The sequence below is a fragment of the Suncus etruscus genome, chromosome 13 (assembly GCF_024139225.1).
Source record: "Suncus etruscus isolate mSunEtr1 chromosome 13, mSunEtr1.pri.cur, whole genome shotgun sequence".
Lineage (NCBI taxonomy): Eukaryota > Metazoa > Chordata > Mammalia > Eulipotyphla > Soricidae > Suncus > Suncus etruscus.
The window spans coordinates 44945312-44965201 of record NC_064860.1 but is presented as its reverse complement, the minus strand read 5'-3'; the positions used below and the strand labels follow the sequence as shown (position 1 = coordinate 44965201).

At 44.2% G+C, this 19890-nt stretch overlaps 1 protein-coding gene across 1 annotated transcript in view; it reads right to left on the bottom strand.

Moving 5' to 3' along the window:
• Nucleotides 1–19890, bottom strand: part of TIAM1 (TIAM Rac1 associated GEF 1) — a 216051-nt gene that overhangs the window by 123566 nt on the left and 72595 nt on the right. Inside the window, 2 exon segments of the mRNA XM_049785846.1 lie at nt 4185–4357; nt 11998–12445. Of these exon segments, the coding sequence (XP_049641803.1) occupies nt 4185–4357; nt 11998–12445 (621 nt within the window).

Here is a 19890-nt window from a genome sequence, read left to right as displayed (position 1 = left end):
ATTCAGAGCATGGCCAATGAGGAAGAGAAGGAAGAAGAGGAGGAGGAAGAGAAATAGGGAGGAGAGGAGGAGGAAGAGGAGAAAGAAGAAGAGGAGGAAGAAGAGGAAGAAGAGTAATAGGAAGGAGGAGGAAGAGAGGAGCCAGAGCGATAGCAAAGTACGTAGAGCATTTGCTTTGCATGTAGCTAACTTGGATTCAGTCCCTGGCATCCACATGATCTCCCGAGCACCTCCAGAAATAACCCCTAAACACAGAGCTAGGAATAACTCCTGAGTACTGCTGGGTTTGCCCCCCTTAAAGAAAAAAAAAAAAAAGAAAGAAGATAACACCAAAATTGGGGCTGGAGTGATAGTACACCACAGATGGCATTTGCCTTGCACACAGCCAGCCCGGGTTTGATCCTGGGCATCCCACATGGTCTTCCAAGCACCTACTGGAGTGAGTCCTGAGTGAAGATGCAGGAGTAACTCTGAACATCGGTGAGTATGAACAAACAAACAAAAAGTTGTTTCTCTTATGGGGCCAGCATGGTGGCGCAAGCAATAGAGCGTTTGCCTGGTATGTGCTAACCTAGAATGGACCGAAGTTCAATTCCCCACCCCCCATCTCCATATGGTCCCCCAAGTCAGCAGTGATTTTTGAGTGCATAGCCAGGAATAACCCCTGAGTGTCACCAGGTGTGGCCCAAAAAGCAAAAAAAAAAAAAAAAAGTTGTTCCTTCATAAAAGCAGGAACAACACTGGCCAAAATGGTAAAAATTTTATTTTTCCCAACTTCTGGAAATTAAATTTACTAGGAAAAAAAAGGAAGGGATATGGTAGCATTTTAGCTTTCTGTCTTTTTATCCCTGTTGTCCTATCTCCACAATCCTATAAAAACCAGCAGTGTGCAAGTCCAGAAAGGGGCAGAAGTAGCTGGGAAGGCAGTTTTGCTCTCCCACTATACTGCTTATGTCAGAGTGGCTTGGAGCTCTCTACAAATAACCCCAGCAAAGACCAGTGTTCATGGACCTGAGCAGGGGGCTCAAAGAAGTCCCAATCAATCACTGAATCAGATGCTGTCAACTCAAGTAGTCCAGGGAGCATTGTGCAAAGCAGTGATAACAATTATTTAACATCATAATGAGAACAGGCAGGAATAAGTAAAAAGACTGAGGGAGATACGGGGAAATGGTTAATCAAGAACTACCCAAAGTCATGGGACTCTAGCAGGGGTCTCAAACTCAATTTACCTGGGGGTCGCAGGAGGCAAAGTCAGGGTGATCCTTGAGTGCAAAGTCAGTAGTAAGCCTTGAACATTGGGGTGTGTGACCCAAACAACTACAACTACAACAAAACAAAAAAAGATTCCTCTAGGGCAGGGCCAAAAAACGTTGTACAGAGGGGCTGCAAACGGCCCTCGGGCCGAGAGTTTGAGAGCCCTGCTCTAGAGGGTCCCATCGAGTTGGGGAGAAGATTCAGGGAAGGATAGGAAATCCCTAGAAACAGCTGAGCTGTAAACCAGCTGCCACCACTGAGCATGCATACAGGAACCCTCAAGAAGGATGGGAAACAGATCTTGCTCCAAGGCACTGAAGCAAATATCCCCATCAACAACTGACATGAAACTAAAGGAGCAGAGACTTCTTGAGTTTCATGTGAAAAAGAAAAAAATATGTTAGAGAAAGAAAGGTACATCTGCATGAGAGCAGCGCTCCATGAGGAGAACCCAGGCTGTATTCTAAATGAAGAGATGACATCATCTATTTTGAAAATAATCAAAGCAATACAGGGGATCAAGTTTAAGGAAGTGTGTACAGGATGTCTAAATGAAACAGTTCAAAATTTAAAAAATTTGTATTTTTTAAAATATGATGAGCCAAGAAATAATACAGAGCTTAAGATGCTTGCTTTGTATTGCAATGACTCTGGTTTAAATCCTTGGCACTACATATGGTTCATACACAAGCATCACCAGGCCAATTCTTTAAGAACCGAATATAAATTCTGGAGTTGCAAGGTAAAATGAATTATGTAAAATTCTACAGAGGAGCCCAAAAATTGATCTGAGCTGGCAAAATAAAACATCGGGAACTTAAAGTAGATCAACTGAGATTATCCAATCTAACGAATAGAATAACAACAACAAAAATATGAAGATAAATGAACAGAGCCACAGATCTGTAGGATTCACCCAGCAAGAATAGTAAATTAAATAAAATAGAGTCCAAAAGGAGAAGGCAAGCAGGCAGAAGCATTAGCAAAAATCTTACAATGGTGATATATATATATATACACCTCTACCAGAAGTTCAATGAATTCCAGCAAGAATAAATAAAAATAATCAATACCTAGACAGATCACAGTCAAGTTGTTTCTAAAGACCAAGACAAAGGCCCCAGAGCAACAAGAAACAACTTATCTATATAAATTATCCTCATGTGTAATAGCTGATTTCTCATCAGAAACCAGAAACCATGGACATTTTCAAAGCCCTGAAATAAAGGCCATCAATCAAGAGCTCTGTATCTAACAAAACTATTCTTTAAAAAAGGGAGCTGGAATTAAAAAAAATAATCCCAGATAAACCTAAGGGTCCTCACTTGGCAGATAAAATACATGCTCACTCTATTTGATCTGTAGTATGGCAGGCTTGCATTGAGCCAAGTGGTCGTGTCAGGTCTTAAAACCTTCTTCTGCTTATTTTGAGGGTGACATTTCACTTGGCCACACTTTCTGTGTGAAATATTTTTCTTTATACAGATTTTACATCATACTTTATTTAAAAAAAATAGCTGTTTTTGTCTGTTGACAAAATTAACTTGTTAGAATTCTTCCATTATTTTCCCAAGTAGAAATAACATAGGGAGACAAATTCAGAAATTTGATGACATAAACTATTAATCTCTTTCACACCTTTGTCTCTTTTCCATACTCCATGCAGATGGAAATTCTCACATATGAGCATTTCACCCTACTCATTCCTAGTCTCTCTTCAATATTCACTGTCAAGCTTTATTACACAATAAACTCATCTCTCCAAGGTGTGTCTCCCATTTTACTTTACATAAAACATGTTTTAAGTGTAAGAATGGAGGCAATCATCTTGGGACAGAGAAGAGGGTGGGCTAGAGAGACAGTACAGAGGCTAAAGTGCTTGCCTTGCCATGAAGCTGACACAGGTTAAATCCCTGTGTTCACACCCTGTTATGGTTCCCTAAGTCCACTTGCATGCCAGTACAGATATACCTCAAAAACAAAACAAGGGGCCGGGAAGGTGGCGCTAGAGGTAAGGTGTCTGCCTTACAAGCGCTAGCATAGGACGGACCCCGGTTCGATCCCCCGGCGTCCCATATGGTCTCCCCAAGCCAGGGGCGATTTCTGAGCTCATAGCCAGGAGTAACCCCTGAGCATCAAACGGGTGTGGCCCAAAAAAAAAAAATCATCTTAATATTCTCAATAGCACTATGTAATAACATGAAAACATGTTATAATGAAGCATGAAAGGTTTGAGAAATTCATGCCTTCTTGGAAATAAATTTCCCTTGCTAATACAACCACAAGTTTTTTTGATAGAACCTATCAAATCATCATAACTGCCCAACCTCAAAGCATTCCATATAAAAGTTATGTTCATCTTGAAGTGATTTGCCTGTTAGTATTTTTTAAATGCAATTAACAATTAAACATCAGAACATTAAAGAGAAAGTTTTGAGAAGATGAGGAAGAGAAACTATTTGGGTACAGCTAGTTATTTCTGGGATGTCATTATTTTATCTTATGAGTAATGTTATAAGAGAACATATGAATATAAAAAACTTTCTGACAGTTCAACTCATGCCTATATTAAGGCACTCATAATCCTAATTCTAAAGTACTATATAAAAGGTCTCAAGAATACACTGGAAGGGGAAATAAAAAAAAAAAAGCAGACAGGGCAAGTTTCTCAGATTCACTCTACCTCCCTTGTATAGATTTCCTTGGTAGATTTCTTTTAGGAACCCTGATGGGAGAGTTTATTCACCCCTAGAAGAAACATCTTGGGGATGTTTATCATGTCAAGCATCATGTTTGCATCTCTGCTGAAAAAAAAATGAAAGAAAAAAAAAAAAACACCAAAAAGAGGAAAGAAAAGGAAGGTTTACAGAAAGGAGAGAAAAGTTTCTGGTAGAAGCTTGGAAAGGCTCCACCCGGTATCAACAAACCTGAAAGAGGAAGGCATCACCCAGGGAGTTGCTGAGGCAAAAAACGAAATCCTTCTTGGGGTGCTCAGGCACGGCCTGCACAATGCTGTTCTCCACCCACACGGCGTGCTTGGGGATGCTGTTGTGGTCAATTCCAGACCTGCCGTCACTCTCGTAGAAAAAAAGTGTGCACCCTGAAAAACAAACAAGAAAATATATGAGTATATGGTACTTGGGCAACTAGAAGTCTGTCATGGAAACTCCAGCCTGGGTGCCCTGTCATCCAATCATAGAACTAGAAAATAAAATGTAAAGGCCATGGGGGTTGAGAGGGACTTGAGGAGTGCTAGTAATAAGATTATATATGAACTGAAAAGGGGAGTGGTTAATTGCTCAGGGAACCATATGGCATTCAGGGTTATGAGATGTTGGGTTATTAAAGCTAAGGTTCCCACATACAAAGTTTTTGTTCTGATGCCTTGGCTTCCCCAGAGACAAAACTTTTAATCACAGACTCTCAGCCCACAGCAGATTCTGTCAAGTATGTTCCCAAGTTTCTTACAACATCTTGTTTTAAACCATAAAGCAAAGATGTGATGGGAATGCAGGTTAATTAATGGTACTCACATTTGTTCATTGGCCATTTTCTTCCTGACTGTGTATTTCATTATAGGCACCCTCTAGACAAGCAGGAGTTTTTCAGCTCCTTGCCCAGAGATAATAAAATACAGGCCCCACAGGCAAGATTAACAACCAGCTCTATGTAAGGTCTTAGGCAATAGGAAATGTAATTCATTCCTTCTTTTCACACTTACCTTCCTTCCACCCTCCCTTCCATCCTTCCTCCTTCTCAGGAGCTATTCCTGGGGTATGCAAAAGTACTAGGGTAATCATATGTGATCCCAGGGGTTCAAACCAGGGTTTCAGTCATTGTAGCTGCATACAAGAAATGGTCTTCCTACTTTGGCCCCTTGTTGGGTTTACTGACTGTCCTTAGACATTAGAGGTTACAATATATGCCATAAGTATAAGTACATAGGCTAAGTACAACAGACTTTTACTCTCAGATCTTGACTATAATGATTTTACTAAAATTAAAACATTCCTTTTTTTCCTGAAGACAGATGAGCTGGAGACCTGGTCAACATGGAATTATCATTACCCTGTGAAAATAAATAAGCAGTAGCAATGAGATCTTTTTATCAATCTATGGCAACATGGCTCAGTGAGGATCCTCTATCATGGTCTTACTGTAAGGCTCCCTCTAGAACTAAATACTAACTGGACTCTTGCTCTCAGTTAATTAAAATCAATATCAAGGGAAGTCTGGGTCCAACTTTATGACTCTAAACTTCAACCACTCCACTCTCAACATCCTCCTGATCACAAGCAAGAGCTATATTTCATATGAACTACAAGGTCCTTTACTATCTATTGAGTTACCTGACATAACCTGACTTTTCCTATATTTGTCTGAAACACATAATCATAATAAAGAACCCTCTGCCCCATTGCACCCAGGTCAATCTCCATGGAAGAGAATTAGCAGACAAAGGCTGATGGCCAAGAGGCAAAACTCAGGTGAGTCCACCAACGTTGCTATGAGGACACTTAATGGAAGAGGAGCCACTGTGGACCATGAGTAGGGTCCCAAGAGGAAAGTCTGGTGATAACATGTGGGTCAGACCCATGGCACCTGTTCTTCAAACTGAACATGGAAACACTCCCATCAGTTTCATTCTTGGTTGACCATCACTCAGGACAGTGAGTGAGCCAGTAAAAGTAGCCTTCAGACATTTGCCTTACATGCAGCTGACCCTGGTTCAATACCTGGTACCTTTTGATTCACCATTGCTTTCCATGGGTGACTCCTGAGTCTAAAACTAGGAATGTGGGGAGGGAAGATGGGGGCATTGGTGATAGGAATGTTGCACTGGTGAAGGGGGGGGGTATTCTTTTTATAACGGAAACCCAACTATAATCATGTTTGGAAACACAGTATTTAAATAAAAATATTTTTAAAAAAAGAATAGGGCGGAGTGGTAGGGCGCTTGCCTTGCATGCAGCTGACCCAGGACGGACCTGGGTTCTGTCCCCGACGTACCATATGGTCCCCCACCAGGAGCAATTTCTGAGCACACAGCCAGAAGTAACCCCTGAGCATCACTGAGTGTGGCCCAAAAAATTAATTAATAAAGCTAGGAACAGTGGAACAGTCCCGGTATTGCTGGTGATGGTCCCACATCACCCCCAAATTTAAAAAAAAAAATTGGCTTTGTGCACTAGAGATGTGACTCAAAGGACAGGAACTCATGCTTAAACTGTGAGTTATGGGCTCAATCCCAAGCATTGCATGGTCCCAAAAACACCACTGAGAGCAGCCCCCATGTATGGTAGAATGTGGTCCAAATATCAAAGAATAAAATTAACAAAATGGCTTTTACTTAGATGTCATTGGTTCCATTTACAAGATAGATGGAAGCAGCTGATTAGGAAAGCCCAGGGAAGCATCTACTCACCTTGCTCTGTACATTTTATTTTGTTTTTCTTTTGGATATATAAAAGATTACTCCTGGCTCTACATTCAGGAATCACTCCTGAAAGTGCTTGGGGAAACTACATCGAGTATCAAGGATTGAACCTGGGTCTACCATATGCAAGGCAAGAGTTTTACCTGCTATACTATCTCTGTATATTTCTAATTAGGGCTACAAAGAAGTGAGCAGTAAAAGTCCCACCCCAAGCAAAGTCAGAGAGAACAAGGAAAGGCCCCAGGAGTGGGCCTGTAGGCCCTAAAAGTGTGTTTCACAGAGTCTTTGTGTGGGCTTATGAGATGCCTCAGAGGACAGGTCCTGGACTTCTAGTATCTGACTGATGAAATGGGAAAACTTATCTCAAGTCAAAATTCACCCAATTCGTAGTACTCTGGGCCATTCCCACAGCTCTTCTCAAATTTAGTATCCAATTCACCCAGGTAACTAGCTGAGCCCACAGATTCAGGTATTATAAGCTAAATAATGCCTCCCTCCTCAACACTGCTATACCAAGTGCCAACCCTGAACATCAAATGTGAGTGCATCTGGAGAAGGGGGTCTTAAAGAGGTAATTTAGGTAAGTAGGGTCACTGGACAGGGTCCTCACTAGCTGTGTCTGCTTTCCTTTTGAGAAAAGGAACTTGGATCCAGGAACAGAGTAAAAAAGAGAAGCTACCAGAAGAAGAGAATCATTCATGAGGCTAGAAGAAAGGCCTCAGTAAAGACCAAACCTGGCCTTCTAGCCTTCCAGGGCCAGGATTGTAAGAACCCGTGAGGGTGAAATTTGATAGCAGGACATGAGGAGACTCATGCTTATATGATGGGTCCCAACTTAGTGCATCATTAGGCATGAGGACCATCCAGTCAGTAGTACCTCAGGAGACTGAGACACAGGGGCTGCGGGGAGTGTGTGTGAAAGATGTCTTCTAACATGGTGTGGTAAACTCAGCTCCTATTTAGACAAGAAAAGGTTGCTCAAGGGAAGAGACCAGGGTGGGTCCAGGTTTGGATATAATAGGAGAGGAGCTAGAAAGAGGGAGTCTCTTCCCATCCTATCCCCCAACCTCATGACATAGCACATTTTTTGGTATGATCCTGGCCCCTCAAACATGGCTCCAAGTGAAGCCAAGGCAGATCATCTGAGAGAAAAAGGAGGTCATACTATGTGTAGTTAGAGGAGGAACACCAGTGATCACAGGCCAATCCTCCCTCAAATAACTATCCCTTCCTCCCCCATTCCTCACATGAAAACAGAAAACCCACCATGTATGTGTGAAAATGTATGGGATTCTTCTCCAATAAAACATCTTTTATTTTATATCTGTGTGAACATTTTAGCATCTATTTTCTAAGTATGATAATGTGGTATTTAGCGTTCAGCACAGAAAACACAATTCAAAGTTTTATGGGAACACCTCAGGCGGCTTTCCACAGAGAAACAACTCTGACTGTCAAAATGGTCCATTCTGTTCCAACTTCTTAATAGCTACAGCAGACTTTGTAATGCAGAACCTACTCTTGCCAAGACATCTGGGAAGTGGGTGTATGAGAAGGAAGAAACAGGTGACTCAGGAAAGTGGAACTGAAGAATAAGAAAAGCAGTGGCCCATCCATAAAGGGAAGTGATGACAGGTACATAAGGATAAAGAGCAGGGCCCTGGCCTGGCTGAGGAGAGAAAGGTGTCCTGTGAGAGAGCTGGGTAATGCCCAGAAGTCATTCCCTCTTTCTTCTGCTCAACCACACAAGAGGAAAGCAACTTTTCCTGCCTCCCTTACATCTTAGTCTAATCAAAGAGAAGGAAGGACAGTCCTGAGGCTACTTCTGGGTTAATACTGGGGTGTAGAGGGAGCAGCCTTTTATGCACCCATTGTTTTACTGTAATATGGACCTTCTGGTGAATAGTCTGGAACACACAGACTGATAAACACTCTTAAAAAAAAAAAACACTGATAACCAGCTGGAGAGATAGCACAGCTGTGGGGCATTTGCCTTGCATTCAGCCAACCCAGGAGGAATTTGGTTCGATTCAAGGCACTCATATGATCCCCCAACCTACCAGGGGTGATTTCTGAGTGCAGAGCAGGAGTGACACCTGAGCACCACTGGGTGTGGCCCAATAACCAATCAATTAATCAATAAAGTTATAAAAAAATAACACTTATAACCAAAAGTCAGTGTCAACAGAATCAAGAGACCTACACTTTAACAATCTAAAGTTAAATGGGCCTGTTATACTGGCAGGCCAGCGGGCAAAGAGTGGTAGTAGTATGGGGTGTACTCTGGGATCATTGGAGGGAAGTCAAAATTGGTGATGGGATTGGTCCTAAATCATGTATATCTGAAATTCAACAATGAAGGCTTTGTAGATCACAATGATTTCAATGAAATAAATAAAATGAAATGAAATAAAATAAAATAACATCAATAAACTGATAAATATTCTCAAAAAAGCTTAGATACAACGCAGACAGATCCTTGGGGAACAGTTACCATACCAACCTGAGGTGGTTACTAGGCACAGTAGATGGAGAGAAACAAAATTCTACTGTATTGAAGACACTGCCACTGTAGTCTGCAGCGCACAGCAAAATGTGGGCTCTTGTTAACATGCTCCAAAGGTCACTAAAGCAATGGTCCATGGGGAACACACAAGCCCTTCTTGACTTAAGAAAGATGATCAAAGGGTCAGAGTGAAAGCATAGCAGCAGGGCACTTGCCTTGCATGCTGCTGACCCAGATTCGATCCCAGTCATCTCATATGGTCCCCCGAGCCTGCCAGGAACAATTCCTGAGTGCAGAGGCAGGAGTAACCCTGAGCGCCACTGAGTGTGGCCCAAAAACAGAACAAAACAAACAAAAAAAAGAGTGATAGCACAATATCATTCTCTTCCTCCTTTGAAAGTACTAACAGAGACAGCAGAGCCAGTGAGGCAGTACAGTATGTAAGGTGCTTGCCTTGCCTGGGTTTGATCTCTGGCACTCCACAAGGTCCCCTATATTCTGCCAGGAATGATTCCTGAGCACAGAGCTAGACTAAGTTCTGAGCAGCAACAAAAGTGGGCTTCCTGCTAAAGAAAAGAAAAGAAATCAGTTACAGATGGGCACAGATACAGACTATGGGCAGAGAACCCTCGTTCTGCTGAAAGTATGGAAGCACAAGGCACAGATAGACCACAACTTGTCTGAAGCAGAAATGCCAAATGACAGGGCTGTCTGGTCAGTTCTCCTGGCATCCACCAACATGAAGGCCCCAATAAGAACAGTGTCCCTGTCCTGATTCAGGTCTCTCTCCTAAGGAACAGAAAAAAATCAAGCACTGGCACTATATGGTTTGTCAGGAGTCAAACCTGAGTCAGCCGTGTGCAAGGCAAGTGCCCTACTCTTTTTTCTATCTCACCAGCCCCAGTTCTGGTTTTTTCTTATACTGCATTGCTTTATCTAATACCCAATGAAGAGTAGTCTCCAAGAGGAAAACATAAAAACAAAACAAGATACAAGGTTGTACAGTAAATAGGGCATTCACCTATTATACAGCAGGCTTGGGTTTGATCCCCAGCACCTTATATGCTCCCCCCTTACAGAGAGAACAGGACCAAAAGTAAAATGAAAATAAGGCAAAAGCAAAACTCCAACCAACTACTTTTCCAATGTAGAAATTTTATATTTTCTTTTTTTTTTTTTTTTTTTTGGTTTTTGGTTTTTGGTTTTTCGGGCCACACTCGTTTGATGCTCAGGGGTTACTCCTGGCTACGCGCTCAGAAATTGCCCCTGGCTTGGGGGGAACCATATGGGACGCCGGGGGATCGAACCGTGGTCCTTTCCTTGGCTAGCGCTTGCAAGGCAGACACCTTACCTCTAGCGCCACCTCGCCGGCCCCAAAATTTTAAATTTTCCCTTCAAATGCTGTGATGTCCCAAACTCCCATTCCCAGTGCCATGGAGTCTCTGTCAGGCCTTTTTCCTCCACTAAACTCAGCAGGGTTCATCAGTTCCTCTGGGTTCATTCCAAGAACCTGCTCTTGCCTCAACAGTGATGGTTAAATAGCATAAATTAAATAGTAAGCCTATAAAATAGTATTAATTAAAAAGTGATATCCAATAGGGTAAACAATATAAAAAAAATCAGAGGCAAAAAAGTCTGTGTGGATGGACTTAAACCCAGTCCCAACCCTAGATCACAAGGGTCTCTGAAGAGTAGCCCTGAAGGACCCCAGCACTACTGGGGTGGCGTGGGTCAGCCCGTGGAGCAGGACCAAGCACCGGAAGGATGAGTAACTCTGAGAATGGTTCTTACTCTCCTGAGTACTGCATAGACAGATTCTCCTTGCCAAAAAGAATATATAGTATAAAAAGAACAGTAATAGCATAAAAGTATATAAAGAAAAATAGTGTGGCAATCCTATGATTGTCCAAATTGCAGTCATAATATGAGTTCATATAAAAAATATATAGTATGGGTTGAAGCGATAACACAGCTGGTACTGTGTGTGTGTGTGTGTGTGTGTGTGTGTGTGTGTGTGTGTGTGTGTATCTATATGTATGTATATATGTTTGCCTTGAACATGGCTGACCTGGGTTTGATCCCCGAATCCCATCTAGTCCCCCAGGCCTGCCAGGAATAACCCCCGAGCACCACTGGGTGTGGCCCCAGAACAAAACAACAACAACAACAAAAACAGCATAGTACCAACCTGAAACCATAAATATTATAGTAACAGTAAGAACCACTGAAAAGAAAAATAGTATGATAAGAATATACAACAGTCAAAATAATATAAAACCATAAAGAAAAATGGCATAGGCATAGTATGAAATAGTGTAACAGTACAGAAATAGCATAAAAGAGCACAAAGAAAACACTACTATAATAGTAAGAAAGAGTATGAAGTAAAGGTAGTATAAATACTGTCACAACTGGACAAATTTAACAATTAGCATCCATGGGCCAGAAAGATAGTACTGCGGGTAGGTAAGGCACTAGCTTTGTATGCAGCCAACCTGGGTTCAGTCTTCAGCACCCCATATAGTCCCCCAAGTCCTACCAAGAGTGATCCCTGAACACAGAACAGAATTAAGTCCTGATCACCATCAAGTATACCCCTACCCCCAAACATCAAAAAGAGAGCGGGCTGGAAAGAGTACAACACGTAAGGATGGAGGTTGCCCTGCATGTAGCCAATTCAAGCATCACCAGGAGTGATTCCTAAGCGCAGAGCCAGGAGTAAACCCTGAGCATCGCTGTGAGCCTGTGGGGGGGGGGGGGGGTGTGTGCAGGGTACAAGGTAAAGGCAGGCCCCTACCTTTCAAGGATACCCAGTAATGCTTCCACTTGCGCCGTGTGGCTGACTCCACCTTCTTGTTCTTCTTGTGCACCAGAAAGTTCTTGACGGCCAGGGCGCCCGCCTTGCGCACCGTGCCCTGGGCGGCCGTCAGCAGGATGTCGGACTGGCCCGGAGAGCTGAGGGTGCCACTGCTCTGCTCATCGCTGTGTGCCGAGCCAGTCTCCTCCAGGCTCTCACTGTTGGTGGTGCTCATCTCTAGCTCCCGCCGAAAGTTCTCGTACACACCCTGGCGGGCGGCATCCCCGGTGGAGCTGCTGCCGCTGTCGCTGCCCACGAAGGCGCGGCCCGTCGGTGGTGAGTAGCTGGAGTTGGTGGCATTGGATCGCCTGGACAGGAGGTCGGTGTCGATGGTGGCACCTTCGATCCCGCTGTCAGCGAACTCGCTGCCCTCGCCTGCGTTAACATCCTGGGGAGCACAAAACAAGGACAAGGAGATAAGCATCAGGCAGTGCGAACATCCAAGAGGGCTCTGGGGCACCCTAGCTACAGGAGACCCACGGGGCAGAGTCCTCACACACTCCTGGGGATGGGTTCCCATAAACCCGGCATGCCCCACACTGAGAATTTCTAGAAGGCCATTTACGAATGCGAACTATTTGGAATGTTCCAGTAATATGATGGAGGGGGCTGGAGCAATAGCACAGAGGGTAGGGTTTTTGCTTTGATCAAAGTTGACACAGGGTCAATCCTTGGCATCCCATATAGGTTCCTGAGCCCTACCAGAAGTGATCTTTGAGCACAAAGCCAGGAGTACTCCCTGAATACCGCTGAGTGTGACCCCTGGAAGGAAGGAAGGAAGGAAGGAAGGAAGGAAGGAAGGAAGGAAGGAAGGAAGGAAGGAGGGGAGGGAGGGAGGGAGGGAGGGAGGGAGGGAGGGAGGGAGGGAGGGAGGGAGGGAGGAAGGAAGGAAGGAAGGAAGGAAGGAAGGAAGGAAGGAAGGAAGGAAGGAAGGAAGGAAGGAAGGAAGGAAGGAAGGAAGGAAGGAAGGAAGGAAGGAAGGAAGGAAGGAAGGAAGGAAGGAGAGAAAGAGAAAGAAAGAAAGAAAGAAAGAAAGAAAGAAAGAAAGAAAGAAAGAAAGAAAGAAAGAAAGAAAGAAAGAAAGAAAGAAAGAAAGAAAGAAAGAAAGAAAGAAAGAAAGAAAGAAAGAAAGAAAGAAAGAAAGAAAGAAAGAAGAAGAAAGAAAGAAAGAAAGAAGAAGAGAGAGAGAGAGAGAGAGAAAGAAAGAAAGAAAGAAAGAAAGAAAGAAAGAAAGAAAGAAAGAAAGAAAGAAAGAAAGAAAGAAAGAAAGAAAGAAAGAAAGAAAGAAAGAAAGAAAGAAAGAAAGAAAGAAAGAAAGAAAGAAAGAAAGAAAGAAAGAAAGAAAGAAAGAAAGAAAGAAAGAAAGAAAGGAAAAGAAAGAAAAGAAAGAAAAGAAAAGAAAAGAAAGAAAGAAAGGTAATGGAAATGGGTGGGGGAGAGAGTAGAGCAGCTGCATTACACTTGGCTAATCTGGGTTTAATCCCCATATAGTCCCCCAAGAAGGGCCAGGATAATTCCTGAGTGCAGAGCCTGGAGCAAGCCTGGAGCAAACCCTGAGCAAAAGCAAAAGCAAACAAACAAAAAATAGGGCCCGGAGAAATAGCACAGCAGTGTTTGCCTTGCAAGCAGCCGATCCAGACCCTAAGGTGGTTGGTTCAAATCCCAGTGTCCCATATGGTCCCCCGTGCCTGCCAGGAGCTATTTCTGAGCAGATAGCCAGGAGTAACCCCTGAGCACTGCTGGGTGTGGCCCAAAAACAAACAAACAAATAAATAAATAAAATAAATATTTGTAACTTTGGGGCCCAGTGAGTTAACAAAGCTTTGCATGTGCCTGGCCTAAGTTCTAGTCCTGCCATCTCATAGGGTCCCCTGAGCACTGCCAAGAGTGATCCCTGAAAGCAGAGCCAGGAGTAGGTGCTGAGCACTGCCCAGAGTGACCCCAAAGCAAAAAGTGAGAGAGAGGGGCCCGAGAGATAGCAGAGCAATAGGGGGTTTGCCTTGCAAGCATCTGGCCTGAGACTGATCCTCATTATCCCATATGGCGGGGGGGGGGGAGGTAACGAGAGAGGGGAGAGGGGGAGAGGGGGAGAGGAAGAGGGAGAGAGAGAGAGAGAGAGAGAAATATGACCGAAATGAGTTCCCTGATTGCAGCTCTGAGATCTGACTCTGAAAATGCACTGATTTGTAATCAGCAACTGAGAATCCTTCAGTGCCATGCTGGGTGTCCTTCACCCCATCAGCCAAGATGAAGAGTTATTCCACAGGGACTGGGACTTTACAGCAACTCCTTTTTACTGAGGGGAGGGAGGGAGGGAGGGAGGGAGGGAGGGAGGGAGGGAGGGAGGGAGGGAGGGAGGGAGGGAGGGAGGGAGGGAGGGAGGGGAGAAGAGAAGAGAAGAGAAGAGAAGAGAAGAGAAGAGAAGAGAAGAGAAGAGAAGAGAAGAGAAGAGAAGAGAAGAGAAGAGAAGAGAAGAGAAGAGAAGAGAAGAGAAGAGAAGAGAAGAGAAGAGAAGAGAAGAGAAGAGAAGAGAGACACCACAGTTAAGCCATGTCTGGTAGGCCCAGTCTTCAGGCCCAGATCTTGGAGCCTTATCGGGATGGCTCAGAGTCCTTGCCCCATGGCAGGCCTAGCGATCCACCCACACATACCCACTTCTGCTCATGTTTTAAACATCCCAGCCCCACAACCCATCTCAGAGAGAAGCCACAGTTGAATGGAGCTAAGAAGACCCAAGATGCCAAGTTGGTGAATCATCCTAATGACACAGCTATTGGAGCATGAGGTCACATATGTGGTTGCATGACATCTGCAAGTTTACAGTCTTGACAGCCCAGTAGGAAAACAGAAAATCAGATGGGAATGTTTGAAAGAAGCCCATGAAGCTCAATGAGTGAAAACAAGAGCACAGATGGGCTCAACTAGCACCTAACAACTCAGTAAATCCTAGGACAACGACTTTAGTAACACTATTCTAAGATATAAGTTGTAACAAGTAATAGAAAGTAAATTATGTGTGCCTGCTTAGGGGATAGAATGGGAGAGAGGGGCATGCATGGGTAACTGGAAGCACTGGTAGAGGAAAGGTTATATTAGTGCCAGGACACCAGTTGGGATAGTGAATACCTGAAATGACTGTATTATGAACAATTGTATAAATCATATTAAATAGCTTTGAAAGGGAGAAAAATAATCGTAGCAATAAAGAGCCTGGTTAAGAGTGTTTCTGACACAGTGATAAGCTACCTCTAGTCCACTACACCTGCTCACCCAGCTAGGCCTCGAATGCCAGGAGTAGGCCACTGGATTTGCAGCAAATGGACAGCTTCTCTGCGGGGGCTACTTAATCAGTCTATAGGAGTCAGGTTACCAATGGTCTTTCCTTTTTTCACTTTTATTTCTATTTTTTTATTTATCTATTTTTGTTTGGGAGCCACACCCAACAGTACTCAGGTCTTACTCCTAGCTCTGTGCTCAGAAATTACACTTGGTAGGTTGTGAGGGACCATATACAATGCCGGAGATCTAACTTGGGTTGGTCGCATGCAAGGCAAGAGCCCTACCCACTGTACTATCTCTCCAGGCTTATTTTATTTTTTAAAGCTGGATGCTGGGAACCTTTGGAGCAATGGACTTGCTATTCCAGGGACTGGGAGGCAAGTTTGGAGCAAATGCCACAAACCACTGTGGGGGTTGTCCCAGTCTAAACACACTTGGGAAATCCCAGAGCACTGATGATAGAGCTCCAGGTGAACATTTTCAGAACCATAGGAAGGGCTATTCTTCCATCAGAATCTTAATTGCTCCCAAATGCTAGGGGCATCTACATCAACCATAATTAAGCCATGGTAGTCATCTCAAAAGGGTCACAGGCAGCTTAACTGTCACAGCAGAGCTATGACATGTGTCTGCCAGAGAGGAAGTAACAAAGTATTAAATCACGTGGGGCTTCACCACTTTCTAAGCCTGTTATTTCAGAAATACTGCCTTAGTGAACAAATGAACAGGAGATCCTGGATTGTCATAGAAATGAGCACTTTGGGCTTGATCTATGCTGAGCTATCCATGAAACCCAATGGGGGGGAAGAATACAGAAATGCTGAGCCCATCTCCCCATCAGTTCCCTTTCTGCCCTCTGCATCACAGCCATCCAAGTGCAACTACACTAGGACAGCCACTAAAGGGGGGCACAGCCATATAGGAAGACAAACACTGCATGACATGACTTGGAAGTGCCATCTGAGAAAACCACAGAAGTAGTGAGGGACCAATAGTGGTAGAGGATGGGTTTGGGCTAGGGGCAGTGGGAGATGCTATTGCAGGGGTCAAGGTCTGGGGTGTCCAGGTCTGGAATAAACATTCTGGGAATCCCAATATGGACCTGCGAACATGTGTACATGTGAACTTGGCTAAGAGGATCGATGTTACATGTTCTCACCACCACCACCACCACCACCACCACCACCAAACACCCACACACACCAGGGTAATTCTGGGAGGGGATGAAGGTGTTAATTAACTTGAGTGGGTAATCATTTAACAATGTATATGGATATTAAATCATCATGCCGTACACCTTTAAAAAGCAACCAAAGAACACAGTATTGCCCAGGGTGGGAAAGAATTCCTTCTCAGCGGAAACTCCCAGTGAGTGCTCCCTCCATCAGCTACCTTCGTGCAATTTCCAAATTTTTCTCAAAAAAAAAAAAAAAAAAAAAAAGGAAAGAAAAGGAGGGACTGGAGCACAAGTAGGGTGTTTGACTTGCATGCAATCAACTCCTGACTGGAACTGACTCTGGTTCAATTTCTGGCATTCCATATGGTCCCCCCCAGGCCTGTCAGGAGTAACTTCTGAGCACAGAGCCAGGAGAAACCCCTGAGAGTTGCTGGTGTCATCCAAGGAAGACAAGACAAGAAAAGGGAATGGGAAGAATAAGAGAAAGTTTAGTTTCTGGAGCCATCAGGGACTAAGGTACTTGTATGGTGTATTGACTCTGGTTCAATTCCTGGAACTGCATATTAACACACAAGAACATATTTACCCACAACTTCATTCCTGAACATGACAGAGCCAGAAATAGGCCCTGGTAGTTGCATGCAATGCAAGCGCCCTACCCACTGTAGTATCTCTAGACCTGCCTTTTAAAGCAGGACGTTGGGAGCCTCTGCAGCAATGGACTTGCTACCCAGAATACCACCAAATAAGCATCAGAGGATATAACCCCAAACCACTTTTCTATAAAAAGAAGTTTCTAGGTGTCAATGAAATAATTAGAATGCAGGGTATGTGGCCAACCCAAATTTAATCCTCAACACCACGCATATTCTCTAAACCCTGCCAGGAATAATCCATGAACGCAGGATGTAGCCCTAAATATAACTGGATGTGACCCCCAAATCCAAAATAAACATTTATAGAGCCAGAAGTGATATAAGAAGTTAAGGTGTTTGCCTTGCATGCAGCCAAATCCTGGCACTGCCTATGGTTCTCCAAACACTGCCAAGAGAGTTCGTGAGCAGAGCCAAGTAAGCTCTGGGATCCACTGGGTATGGCCCCAAAACAACAAATCAAACAAACAAGAATAGTACAACAGCAAAAAATAAATCAGAAGCTTCATTCAAATCACCCTGAACCTGCCATTTTAAATACTGAACACAAGTGTGGCCCCCAAACCAGAAAAATAAATTTCAAAATAAGTTTTTAAAGTAGAATCCATAGAAAGCTCAGGGATAGAGAATAGAGCCTCTGCCTTCAAATACGAGGGTGTGAATTAAATCCCTAGTGTCACATAATCACACCAAGTACAATGACCGAGATCTAATGTGCCGTGCGTGATTAAGTATGTACAAACCCTAATCATAGCAGCCACAAAAAGGGAAGGGAAGGGAAGGGAAGGGAAGGAAATAGGTCTATTTTTAAAATAATGATATGAAAGTGTCTAAGGTCCAGCTCCATTTACCGTGCATTAGCAACCCTTGGGACCTAGAGGAACTTGAATGGAACAAAGAAATGACAACTGCATCTCAGGTAGACACTATACAGTGAGTCCCAGCCTTTAACTCTACCTGCCTATTACCTGCCAGAGATGGCCAGAAAGGAGCCTAGATCTGGGGAGCAAAACCCTCTTAACCAACCAGAAGGGTCAATGAGCACCAGGCACCTTTTTGCACAGGCTGGAGGGTTTTAGGTTACACCTAACTATGTTCAGGGCTTATTCCTGGCTGTTGTCATGGATCCTCCTGGCAGTACTAAGGCTCCACCTGGGACAGAACCCAGACTTGCCACATGCAAGACAAATACCTTTCCCACTGCCTTTTCTTTCCAGCCCCTACATCGTATTCTCAATAGAAGATAAGAGATAAAACTGACCAATCCCAGTCCTTCAGGATCACCACAAGTCAATGTAGATGGCTTATTGGTATCCTTCCCAAGGTTGGAAACTCACATTTCCATGTCCCCACCTTCCCACAGAGGAAGGAAAAGAATCTGCCACAAACTTTCTGCCTGTTTGGGTGAAGGCAGGAATTGAACCCAAGGTCACACACAAACAAGGCAAAGGACTTACCCTTGAACTACATCCCTGGCCTGTTACAGACTCTAAAATGCACATAAAGGAGAGTTTTCTTTGGAAATGAGCAAAGGAGAGACGCTTTTGAGCCCTTGGAGATAGAACTAATAGGTGTAGGCCGCAGTGGTCCTCAAACTATGGCCCACGGGCCACAGATTGTATTTGTATCTGTTTTGTTTCTTCTTTGCAAAATAAGATATATGCAATGTGCATAAGAATTCGTTCATAAGTTTTGTTTTTACTATAGTCAGACCCTCCAATGGTCTGAGGGACAGTGAACTGGCCCCCTATTTAAAAAGCTTGAGGACCCCTGGACTGTAGGGTGATCCCCAATGCTCTAGTAGAGGTAGAAATCCCAGAAAGCCTCCAGTTTCTTGGTTTAACAGTGAAGGACAAGCCTGAGCTAGGAGTCCCAGGCCTGATACCTGGTTGGTAGCAGATCAGAGAATAGAAATGGTACTTTCAAAGACATCCTCCACTATTTACAGTGTTCCTAGCAAAGAGTTTAAGCCTATAAGAGAACTCGTGTGTGTGTGTGTGTGTGTGTGTGTGTGTGTGTGTGTGTGTGTGTGTGTGTGTGTGTGTGTGTGTGCGCGTGTGTGTGTATAAGGACACAAAGGCTGATAGGTGGCAAGTCAAAAATCCAGAACAAGTCTCTTCACAGTCCTAAACCCGCTCCCCACAAACACATCACCCTTCCACCCCTTCATCCCCACCCAGACCCAATGGCTCGACTGAAGCTAAGCCTCAAATTTTGCAGAGATATTCACTCACCTCTGGCTCAGGCCACCAGAACATCTGTCCGTGCCTGCCGACTTGTGCCCTGACTCTGTGTCCTCAAGGTGGCTCAGGAGTATGTGTGTAAGCCCAGGACAGGCGCTGAGCTGTGCCCCGGGATGGTGAGCACAGCTCAGAGGCCTGCGGGTCCCTGCATACTTGGGGAGACACATGGCCAGTGTAAGCGCCGGGGAATGCTCCCTACCAGCAGCAAGGCTTGCTCCACCTTGTCTCACAAGTGGTTTAGCAGGCTCAGTGACAGCAGACAGGACGTGACCTGGCCTGCTGGGAACCCCATTTGGTCATGAAGTTGGGGCATCCTGAATTCCCAGAAGCTAGGGCTAGAGTGACAACACAGCAGATAGGGTGCCTGCCTTGCATGCAGCCAACACAGGTTTGATCCCCGGTATACCATATGGTCTCCAGGAGTAATTTCAGAGTGCAAAGCCAAGAGTAACCTCTAAGCAGCAGTAAGTGTGTCCAAAAA